The sequence below is a fragment of the Nicotiana tabacum genome, chromosome 10 (genome assembly GCF_000715075.1).
Source record: "Nicotiana tabacum cultivar K326 chromosome 10, ASM71507v2, whole genome shotgun sequence".
NCBI classification, from domain to species: Eukaryota; Viridiplantae; Streptophyta; class Magnoliopsida; order Solanales; family Solanaceae; genus Nicotiana; species Nicotiana tabacum.
This window is the reverse complement of record NC_134089.1, coordinates 166,493,919-166,506,600: the sequence shown is the minus strand read 5'-3', so window position 1 is coordinate 166,506,600 and position 12,682 is coordinate 166,493,919. Positions and strand designations below refer to the sequence as shown.

The 12,682-nt window shown below is 34.6% G+C and overlaps 2 protein-coding genes across 2 annotated transcripts; one reads left to right on the top strand and one right to left on the bottom strand.

Annotated features, from left to right (window-relative positions):
• Positions 1–7,744: 7,744 nt before the first annotated feature.
• Positions 7,745–10,159, top strand: LOC107790744 (pentatricopeptide repeat-containing protein At1g11290, chloroplastic-like). The gene has a single exon (XM_016612707.2). The coding sequence runs from the start codon at positions 7,893–7,895 to the stop codon at positions 9,735–9,737; it is 1,845 nt and encodes a 614-aa protein (XP_016468193.1). The 5' UTR covers positions 7,745–7,892; the 3' UTR covers positions 9,738–10,159.
• Positions 10,160–10,834: 675 nt separating this feature from the next.
• LOC107790728 (uncharacterized) lies at positions 10,835–11,461 on the bottom strand. The gene has a single exon (XM_016612687.1). The coding sequence runs from the start codon at positions 11,459–11,461 to the stop codon at positions 10,835–10,837; it is 627 nt and encodes a 208-aa protein (XP_016468173.1).
• Between the last annotated feature and the right edge of the window lie 1,221 nt (positions 11,462–12,682).

Sequence of the window (12,682 nt, the reverse complement as noted above, 5' to 3'; positions counted from 1 at the left end):
TGTTCTCGGTGTTGGACTTGGATGACGTGTTTGTTGCTTTACCTATTTTTTAGTGGTGCTCGTTTTCCCTATTTTCCTTGGCTACTAGTTGCAAATTCAATATTGAACTATACTTATGTTCGTTCTCACTTTTAACTCTGTCTCTTAAGAATTTTTAAATTGCCAGGTCTAGAGTAACACTGGATGGATGTAAATAGTAGGTTGTTCACTTAGTAAGCTTAGGGGGAAAAAAAGGGTTAGAAAATCATATTTTCTATATTCTTAATTTGGAAAAGGGTCAAAACTATCCTTATGGTTTGCTAAATGGTTTATAAATATATTTCGTCCATTTCGCGTCTAACGGCAAAACAAACGGGCCTTTCATTTAATGAGGTGGCATTTTTTTACTGGGACACATGGCCTTTTTGGTAAAAAATCTAACATGGGTCTTACTTCAACCCATTAACGGATCCGACTTTACCCGGGTCAAAAATTTTACGTTAACCGACCCTTTTGAACCCAATTTGCTTCAACAAAGCTTCACCTAATTTCATGTTCTCTTGTCGAATTGCTCCTGCACATGCCATTAAATGTGTGGCCAAGTTGACTGAGACGTTCGCGTGGAAATTGACTCGCTCTCAAAACTACCCCACATACCACCACTCATCAATATTCGTGAGGAGGACGACAATAACTCTGTTGTAGTTGTGGGTTTTAATCTTTTGCTCTGTGGTTGTTACACCGGCGACGCATGCAGTAATCTAGTTGGATTTTCAATTTGGGGAAAAACGATTTTACTTGGGATAGTAGTTAGATTTGTTCTTTGAGGAATATTAGTTGTGAAAGAGGAAGATTAATTGGTAAAAGGTTCTTGTGGGATGAGTTCAGAATCATAGATTCGAGCCAAAGATGAGAGATTTGAAGGTTATAATGAACAGTTTCAGAAGCAAGAAATGAAAGATTATCTTGTTGAACACTGCCCATAACTTCTTCAAGCTGTTCAACTTTCTGAGCAACTTCAGCCATGTCTGATGCCTTCACTTTGGAACCCAAAATAGCAAGCATCTCATCATCAACTCCTGCATCTTGCTCTGCTTCCTCCCACATCTTTCTTTCTAGGTGTCCACCCGCGACGGAGGTACAACCACCGGAAAATGAATTATCCAGTTGCTGATACGACATCGTTTGATTAATGTAAATGTCTGATGCCATAAAAAAGGCTGGGTTAATGTTAATATTTTGACCCAAGTAACAAACCCAAGATACATTAATGGGTTAGAAATAAGACTCGTGTTTGATTTTCTGCCGAAAATGCCATGTGTCCCAGTAAAAAAAATGCCACCTCGTTAAATGAAAGGCCCATATATTCTGCCGTTAGACACGAGGGTAATTTTATTAATAAAATTAACGTTGTGTATTTTTTTTGGACTAATAAATGAACGGAGGGTATTTATAAATCATTTAGCAAATTACAAGGATAGTTTTGACCCTTTTCCGTTCTTAATTTACCACGGCTCAATGGCACTAAACTTTAGCGAATAAACTCTTATCTAGTACCCTCTTAATATGATATCTTACACGATGTTCAAAAGGAATTGAACAAACACATTTTACATCCTTTTGTTTTCCTGATGAACTAACCCTATAATAGGGGGACATTTGGCTAGCTGTAGTTCAGATTGTACTTAGAACCGTATTACTAATCCTACGTCAGGGGCGTACGCAGAACTTTCAGTAAGCGGTGTCACAACTAATTGATGGCCGATAACCCAAAGGAGTTCAGGGAGATGACGAGATTAAGTAGCTGAGTACAGTAATAGCAAGCTAGCACAAATAAATATTACAAATTCATGAAGTAATTATTCTGAATTGAGCATTTAAAATGTGTTAAATAAAATTATTATTGTTGTTCTACTTTGGTTTGTACTCCTTATTTGATCGGGGAGGTCAGACCGTCAGAGGTTTGCAACCCCAGCCCTTCTATTTTAGAGAGGCAAGCTCAGAAAAACAAAAGGTAACGTATGCAGGAATCGATTCCCGGACCTTTACTACCTTAACCAAAGGCTTAACCACACCTAAATGTTTGTCAAGTGGTGTCACTTTAGACAATATGTACAAATTTACTGTTCACATGCCATTTACAGCGACAGTTTTAATCAAAATTTCCGACGAAGCGGTGTTACGTGACACCGCTTCGATGTACGTACATCCGCCCCTGTCCTACATTTGATTATACTTTTGGATTTCCATACTGTTAAGTCATACGGAGTAAACTATACTATTGAATGTGGTATAGATAAATGCACACATAGTAATACAACAATTTAACCGCACTCAGCTTAAAATTTATCCACTGTTATAAATAGAATTTTATTTAAGGTGAATGTCTAAATTTTAGAGAGATTGTAGGTATTTTACTTGGTGGTTAAGTCACTCTTTCCCTATAAATATAAAGGAGTCTTATTCCATTGTAATTCATCCCAAAATCAATAAGAATTCTCTCTCCCTACTTTTCTCCGCAATACTCTTCTTCTTGATTTATAACACGCTATCAGCACGAGGCTCTAATCAATTGAGTAGAAGCTTTGAGATTGAGCATAATGATTGTTAATTATTCCATGAACTTCCTTTATGATTAAATTCTAGATTAAAGGTAAGTATTTTACTTTATTTTTCTCTTTTAAATTCTTGACATTCTATAATTTAATTTTAAATACAAGCAAAGACAATAAATTTTTATTGTAACTCTAATGGAGTTTGAAAGAAATTATAACCATCCAAAGTGGTAAAATTTTATGCCTTGCCATAACCAAATTCATGTATGATCGTGGGCAAAGAATTGAAAACTCGTCCCATTGAATTTGTTTTATTCTCATTCCCTTAAGAAAATGTGATAGCAGTATGTGATAAGTCTGAAAGAAAATAAAATTATTACTATGAATGTATCAATGGATGTGGACGTGGTAAATAGACGAAATTATAATCGTCATCATTGTGGTATTGAGAACAATAAGTATTCTCAAAATAATCTTTATTTTGTGAAAGTAATATATGTCATCGATTTGACATGGGATTTTGTAAATCACATATAGATGACTATGATCCATTCATGATGTGAATGAGACAATGTGTGATTTATGAATACATATTCATTCTTGAAAGAATATGAGCGTTCTAGTGGTATATACCACACTCACCTCTAGAAGGAGGTTTGAGAGGAAATAAGTAATGTCATTATTATGGCATAAAGGGTCATTGGTCACGTACTTATTGTACGCCAAAATATTTTGGCATTGTGATTATTAAAGGACAACATTAATGCAAGAAACATATCTTGCATATAATTTTGACCATAAACATAATAGTATAACTCTCTTTTTAAAAGAGATATTCACTATATGGATGTTGATGAATATGTGGTAGTATCAAATTAAGTGAGAGCTCTGGAAGAGCCAATTATTACTATTGCCAAGGAGAAGTGACTTCATGAATGGTTGATCTTGTGAACACCTAATTTTTGACAACATTTAATTTTTTATCACTTCTTTTATGTAAATATTTTAGGGGGTTTTAACCTACTATTATTTTAGCTTTATTACACTTTTTATTATAGGATAAAAATACCAAAAAAAATTAAAAGGTGAATTATCACTATTAATATTTTTTTATATTTTTTATTTTTTTTATATAATAAAATCCATATATATATATATTTTAATTTCGGGATTGATTTAAAAAATAAGAAAAAGGGAAGTATTGAATAAAAAAATATAAAAGTAAAAATAGGTGGAATTCTCTTTTAAAAAAGGGAAAAGAATGTAGAAAATTTAAAAAAATAAAAAGTTTTGTGAAAATTTTTAAAAAATTAAAAAGTAAAAGAAGGTTGGAATTAAAAAATAAATATAAAGGTATCTGAAGATTTAAAAAATTTAAAGTAATTGAAAGTAGCATTTTTAAAAGAAAAAGAAAAGATAGTGGTTTGTTTTTTTTAAAGAAAAGTTAAATAAAGTGAGATTCTCTTTTAAAAATATAAAAAGTGAGATTTTAAATAAGATAAAAGTAATTAAAGTTGGAATTTTAAAAATAAAAGTAAATAAAGGTGGGATTTATTTTTCTAAAAAAATAAAAGCAATTTGTAAGTGGGGTTTCTTTTAATTAAAAAATAAAAAAATAATAAAAAAAACAAATCTGAAAATTTCGAAAATTTTGCTATAAATAGAAGAGAAAATTTAGGAAGAAGGGGGTTCAAAAAAAAAGAGTAAAAACTAGATAGAGAGAAGAAAAAAAGAGGGGGCAGTGAGAGCGGTATACACTCGATATACACTCTGGATACACTAGATATACAGGGACAGAATTCATTTTGGAGAGAGTAAAAAAAATAGAACCAAATTTTCTGAAATATTGAGAGCGGAAAAACACCATAGAGAGTTCAAAGCTAGAAAGAAAAAATAAAGAGAGACTTCCGGGCTATTTTTCTTCTCCATTTTTACTGGTTTTCTCCGTGTTGCGGGAATTTCCGGATTGAGGTGTTGAAGCCACTGTATGGGACTTTCCGCTGCTGTATTTTTGTTGTTGCTGCTACTAACTTCCTCCTTCTTCATTGTTGTAACTTTCAGGTACATGTTCTAAAGCTTTTAAATCTATGGAAAGGAAGTAAAGAGTTGTTGGAATGGATTTCTGAATTTCCCCTGTTTCTTTGTGTTTAATTTAATGTATAAGTAGTAGTTCACTTGATATCTCATAGTATGAATTAGGATTATTTTGGAATGCATAAACCGGACTTGAACTGGAAGCCCAGACATATAATATTAATTGATTAGGATTTTTCTTTATTCTTAGAAACAAATAAATAGAAAATCATAGTCGATTTAGGATATCCTTAAATAAAAAATGGGACGAGCCTTGCCAAATAAAACGCACAAGTTGAGGGGCCCTTAATAAATGGTTAATAATTGTATAGACTTCGGGATCAGTCGTTTAGCAAATTTCACGGCCTTACCCAAAATAATGATATGCTAGTAGCTTTAGGCGTGCCTTTAACAATTTATTTTCTTAAACTCGGGTGCACATTTATGTGACCCAAATCCAAATCTCAACAGAGTCGAAATATGTCGGTAACCACGGGTACATTGATGTGACGTGGTTCGAGATATATTTTCACGATGTTGCAATTCTCGATAAAAATGGTCTATGATAAAAGTGGTTAAAAGTTAAAATTCACACATATGTTCAACATGTATTGTATCAGATAATCAAGCCGAATATGATAGTTGAGCGACCGTACTAAAACCACAGAACTCGGGAATGCCTAACACCTTCTCCCGGGTTAACAAAATTCCTTATCCGGATTTCTGGTGCGCAGACTGTTAAACAGAGTCAATATTTTCCTCGATTCGGGATTCAACCGGTGACTTGGGACACCATAAATCTTTCAAGTGGCGACTCTGAAATAAATAAATAAATCCCGTTTCGATTATCCTTTAATTGGAAAAAACTTCCTTCTGCGCCCCTTTTGGGCGGCGCGGGCGAAAAAGGAGGTGTGACAATAGTAAGTCTCAAAGAAACTTAATTGAGTTTCTAAAGTATTCGTGAAAGCGATTGGTTATATTGAGACTATAAATAAATGAAAGATTTAATATCTTCTATTACTACAACTTGTAGCATGGTAATATGTATGTGAAAAGTTACCCGCTTTTTTCTCCAGTTTGTACTGCACAAATAAAAGAATACCACAATAAAGTGGATATTTATTGACATAAAAATCCATATCATAATAAACTTGGAGTTTATTGATAATTGCACACGTCATGGTGTAAATCTGAACTTTATCAATATTGATAATTCATCCAGTTGGCATAATCAGTTTAGCCATATCAATTTAAGCATAATGTGCAAAAATAAAAGAGAATTCATATGGGTAAATATTAAAGAACTAGAAAGTTCTTTACGAATTCTCTTATGTTGTTTGTTTTTATTAATTAAGAGACCAACTAAAATTGGGATTGAATCCCATGAGTGCTGGGAATATCAAAAGTGAATATGAGCTCATTCACCTGACATATATACCACATAAGATCCATCTATGAGATGGTTATATGTGCAATTATTATTAACCCGCAACATGGTGTTTGCGAGGTAACTTTCTCAATAATTTGATTTAGAGCATAATTTTCACATTTTTTATTCAATATAGTTTATCTTGATAAGTTGGTTTACATCACAGTTGATTTACAAAAATAATTTATTGAGTGCCTACACTTAATAGCTAAACAATTGCTTATGAGAACAAAGTTATATATATTAGTTTGATATACGTTATAAACGAAAGTATATTATTTTCTCCCCTCACAAGTGGTTCGGATCAGGAACCAAATGATTCCATCTTATTATTATTGATGTGCGGTGTATATTTTGATTAACACCATAACACACAAAGATGGGTTCTCAAAGTTAAGGAAACAAGTTAGTTTTTCTAACATAAGGGGAAGACATGATAAACAGTTGAGAAAAAGTTACGTGGAATGAATTATCATTTGTACATCTAGATCCTCGAATAAGATAATATGAACTTGAAGTTCATAAAAAGATAATTCATCTGCAATATATTGCAAAGCATGCTAGACGCATTTGCTGACACAAAGAAAGTAACTATATTCTCATTGCAAATGCTCCCATTAGAACAAGTCCTAGAAGGACAAAGTCTATGGTACGCTTAAAGCGTATAGACAAATCGGTTTCAAATAAATTTCTTGATAAAGAAGATGGGAAAATGATCATAATAAAGGAAGCAAGAGATCTAGAAGATCACATGACATAGTACTTCATAAAATCTTAGAAGAGGTTCAGGTACCTGAAAATATGAATGAAGAGATCTCTATGTTATATATAGAGGATCTTATGTCTGGAGAAACAATTCAAGTAGAATTGATTCCATATGAAAGACATGTAGTTCAAAAACTTGAAAGTATAAAGTCAATAGTATGTGCAATCAGTTTTCGATATCTTATTTGTCTAGCATGACATGAAAACTTGATATACATCTAATTAAAGTCTATTATATGACTTAACTTATATGACAATACATGAAGGATTTAAATCGCTTGAAACATGTACAATTCTTGGTCCTGAAGTACCATATGATAAGTGTAATTTGTGCACATATTTATCTTGCTATAACTATAAGCATGATAATATGATAGCGATGATTTTCAAGGTGCAACATATTCATTGGAGTTAATATGGATATTTTATTCATCAAATCTCTGCCGACGTCAATCTTCAAGAAGCTAGTGCACAAGATTGGGATGAGAAGGCTCAAAGATGTGAATTGATGCTCTCATCAGGGGGAGTTAATACGCGTTGTACTCTTTTTTCCTTACAAGATCTTGTCCCATTGGGTTTTCCTTGCAAGGTTTTAACGAGGCAACCAAAAGGCGTATTATTAAGCATGTGTACTCTTTTTTCTTCTCTAAAATTTTTTCCCATTGAGTTTTATTTTAGTTAAGGTTTTAACGAGGCATATTATCTATTGAATAGACATTCAAGAGGAGTGTTATAAATAGAATTCTATTTAAGGTGTTATTTTAGAGAGATTGTAGGAATTTTACTTGATGACTAAGTCACTCTTTTCCTATAAATAGAGGGGTCCTATTCCATTGTTAATTCATCCCAAAATCAATAAGAATTCTTCTTTTATTATTTCATAACATCCTCATATATAATGTGGATACTAATAGTTTAAGGGTTTTAAAGTAAAAAAAAACACTAATATGGTTATTATTTATAAATAGTAAGCAAAGTTGTACTTGGTATTTATGAAAATCTTTGATTTTTAGTTTACTCCAATCCGCTAAAGCTCCAAATTGAGAGCATAGTCCATATGTTTGTACAATTATGACAAATTTCTTCTTTTCATGTCAGCCAATTCGCTAAGGACACTACTCAGGAAGCTTGAGCCCCTCTTCACCCTACCATTTGACTTGCCTACTTCTGCCACTGTCAACCAATCATTCCTCCCCTTCAGCTACCTTTTGAATTCATGTCATTCCCTCGCAGCCCTGAAACGGTTACACGTTCTTGCTTTGACAACTGGTTACCTCGCCAACCTCCAAGTATGTACCAAGTTTGTATCTTTGGCTTGCTCTTTATCGTCCACAATGGACTATGCTCGGAAGCTGTTCGACGAAATGCCTCAAAGAGATGTGTTTGCTTGGAACACCGTAATTCGGGGATATTCCAATCTGGGTCCTTGTCAAGAAGCTATAATCCTTTACAAAGATATGCATTTACAGGGTTTTGTACCTGATAACTATACATTCCCTTTTGTGCTTCGATCTTGCTCGGTGCAGTCGGCTTTGAGAGAAGGTAGAGAAGTACATTGTAATATTATTAAACATGGATTTGAATCTGATGTGTTTGTACAGAGTTGTTTGATTACTCTGTACGCGCAGAGTGGGGAGACTTTGGATTCAGAGTTGGTGTTTGATCAAATGAGAGTGAGGAATATAGTTTCTTGGACTGCTATGATTGCAGGGTACGTGCAAAATGGAATTCCGGAGAAGGGATTAGGACATTTTCTCAAAATGGTCAATTCGGGTACTTTGCCTAATGCTATTACTTTGGTGAGTGTACTTCCCGCCTGTGCACGGTTGGAGAGTTTGGATATGGGAATGTTGATTCATGGCTATAGTATTAAGTTAGGAGTGGAAAAAGATGTTTCACTAGTTAACGCTTTGATTGCATTCTATGGAAAGTGTGGACTTGTTGACGTCGCGAGGTCTTTGTTTGATCAAATGAAGGAGCATAGTCTGGTTTCATGGAATACAATAATTGCTGCTTATGAGCAAAATGATGCCGGTTCTGCTACAATTAATCTATTTCAGAGAATGCTAAACGAAGGGGTAGAGTTTGATTATATTACATTGGTTACTGTTATTTCGGCTTGTGCCAGGTTGGGGGCACTTGGTACTGGAAAATGGGTTCATGAGCTTGTCAAAAGCAAATGTTTGGAATGCAATGTTGCAATCACAAATGCACTTATTGACATGTATGCGAAATGTGGTAGTATAGAATTGGCTAGAGATGTTTTTGACAGGTTGCCTTATAGAAGCGTGGTTTCCTGGACATCAATTATAGGAGCTTGTGCTTCTCATGGTCATGGGAAAGATGCTCTTGAGTTCTTTTCAAGGATGAAAGAAGAAGGAATACAACCTAATAGCTTCACCTTCACTGCTGTATTGACAGCTTGTCGACATTCAGGTCTTGTAGAGGAAGGGAGGAATCACTTTGAGAGCATGACAACAGAATACTCGATAATGCCAGGTGTGGAGCAATGTGCTTGTATGGTGGATCTTCTTGGACGAGCAGGTCAACTTCTTGAGGCTTATGAATTTGTAGAGAACATGCCTATTGAGCCTGATGCAGATGTTTGGGGAGCTTTGCTTGGTGCTTGCAAAATTCATGGCAATCTTGAGCTGGCAGAATCTGTAGCAGATCGACTACTTGATTTAAATCCCCAGACAGTTCCTTTCTACATACTCATGAAAAATATCTATGCTGAAGCTGGGAGGTGGGAGGAAGTAGCAAGATTGAAGTTTTTGTTAGAAGAAGTGGAAGCGGAAAAGATTCCTGGCAAGAGTTCAGTTGAGATAAATCAACGGATTCACACATTTTTGTCTGGGTCAAGGATTTCAAACTTCTCGACAGTTCCACTGCGTGAACATGGTGTTCAACTGAAGCATAAGCAAGCAGCATTTTAAGTTTCTTGTTGTTCTTTAAGCATAGAGTGGTATTATTATCTGTTACAGTCCATTGAAGAATGCTTTTGCGGCTTGGCCATCCTGGACTTGAACCAGAGACCTCGCTGATGAAGTAAATCATCGCACCTATGTCCAACCAATTATGAGATAATATATAGATTCCCTTTCAGGAAATAGCCATCCTTCTGAACGCAGCATAATTGTACTATGCGCTCCAACTATGCTTCTGAAGATTGGGCAAATTTGATGGTTATCCATGGAATATTAACTCGGGTGGGAAGAATGGAAAAGATTGTACTTCTGCTATTTCCATTTCTTGTAAACATGTGTTGGTCCACTATTCGTTGTATCAGCACGTATTTATCAATATTCCATGTATAGCCAAGTGTACTATTTCATTCTTTAAAATCAATTTTTATACTTAACTGCACGGTATACAGAAAGTTTCTTTTATTATCACCTCTTTTCTCTACTTTCTAAAAGTAATGAGAATAGATAATTTCAGGTTCTTCCTAACCATTTTCTTTATTTTATGGTCTGTCTGTAAATCTTATGTATTGATCATGTGCAATAACATGGCTGGAAAGTCATTATAAGCATATTATTTGGGCTTCTCCCGTCCTCCTAGCATGCTCCACCAACGTCTAAAAAAGGGCACCCGGTGCACTAAGCTCATCTATGCGCGGGGTCCGGGTAAGGGCCGGACCACAAGGGTCATGCAATCTTAACTGTATTTCTGTAAAAGGCTGTTTTCATGACTCGAATCCGTGGCATCTTAATCACATGACAACAACTTTATCGGTTACGCCAAAGCTCCACCAAATTCTAAAATTGAAAAATAGAAAGACACCCAAAACTTAAAGCATTTGAATGTATTAGAGACTGGAAGTTGGCTAGTACAAGTGACTGAATTAAATGGAACATTCTGCATCAAGATAAAGGAAGATGTAACAAGGCTTTACACAAATAAAATCAATCTCCAAATCCCAAATAGCCACCCAGTAGTGACTCAATAACATCATCATAACAAGTACTACACCTCACAAATGCATACACAAATACCCTCTTAAAATCTTCTTAATTTGTCCCCTTTGAATTTAACCTTCAAAATCAGTTTTAACCCACTGTCCATACTTGTTCTTAATCTTCTCATCCAACTCCTTAGCTTTCATTTCAGAAATCTTGGTTGCATTTGCCATTGACTCTTCTTGAACTTTAGCTATTCTCTGATTCCTCTTCCTTGACCATGCCTCTCTTTCTGCCTCTAAACCTTCATAATCTCTCACCCAACAACTCTGCACTGCACAAGTCAAAACCAAAACTCCCAATTGCATTACAAACATAGCCATTAAAACCCCACATTCCAATCTCACCAAAACTTTTGCTTCTCTAGGGTCTCTTGGCGATTTCAGTATCGAAAGACTCGATTTTTCTTTAGTGAACAAGGCTAAAATGCCGAGTAATTGGCCAATGCACGACGCCAAGAGAAGGGAGATGTGTGTTATGAAGCAACAATGAGTTAGCTGAGAGTAAAAACCAATGAAACAAGAAAGAAGTGAAATGGAAGAAACCATGAGAAAAGCCCAACCAAGTGAAGTTGGTGGTGTTTTGAGTACAACTATTGGAGCTACAGAAGCTGCAGAGAGAATGAACAGAATGAAATTTAGAAAAGAAAGAAGTAGAATTGGAAAGGAACAAGAATGCCTAAGCTTTGAAGAAGCCATTTCTGAAAATGAATGGAATATTTGTTTTTTCTACTTGGATTGTGATAATATTTGGTGATGCAGGTAGAAATGTTTTAAGTTTCTATATATAGAGAATATGGCCGTTGAGGAAATATGTGGCATAGTGGAATTATAACATTTAACGGCTAAATTTGGACAGACCCCACATTTTCGTCTCGATTGATGTTTCAGAGTTAGAGTTCCCTCCTTTTGGTTTTGAAAGAGTGAGCATTTTGAGGTTTTGTAAACGTTAAAAAAGCCTTTTGATTTCTGTGGATTTCGTCGCTTTTAATGGTAAAAATAGTACGGTCTAGCCGAATAACCAGCATTTATTAAGTAGATAAAAAATAGCTACTATTTTGCTGGAAGAGAGACCGGTCCAGCATAATATACTAGAGTTCGGTGCACCTGTATATGAACTTCCAGCATATTATGCTGGAACTCCAACACGCGGAAAGTTCCAACATAATATACTGGAGATTCGAGCACTTGTGTATGAACTTCCAGCATATTATACTGGACCGATATACTTTGCTGGAACTCCAATATATTATGCTGGAACTCCATCATATTATGCTGGAGCTCCAGCATACTTATCTTGGAACTCCAGTATAATATGCTGGAGTTCAAGTATACTTATGCTGGAACTCCAGCATAATATACTGGCGTATTTTCTTTTAAACAGTATTTTCGCTCAAATTTATCTTTACATGAAAAGTGACTAAATTTCGATTACTTTTGAAACTGGACTATTTTTGAGCAACCCCTTGTAATTTGGCTATTTTTAAATTTCTCCCCTGAAGTTGATTAAAGGGCCCACAAGATGATTCAACCCTCGGAATTCAGATTAATTTACTCCCTCCGTCTTAATTAGTTTCTAAAATAGTTGTTTCAAATTATTTGTCAGTTTAAAAGTTCGACAAAATTAATTATTCTCATTTTACCCTTAATAATAATTATTCTCAAAGATAAAGATCGCATATAAATAGAATAAATATACAATAAAGATAGATTATGTCTTAAGACATAAATACAGGTAAAATAGTTAAAAAGTTCTTCTAATTTATGTTTCTTACGGCCGTGTAAAAGAAAAATATAACTGGTAATTTGAGATGGATGGTGTATTAGATGACTTGCTACAATTACTAAGGTACTGATAAACATGTTTATCATGATTAGGATTATCCCCTCAAGGACACAATCATTCTGATTTTAGAGACA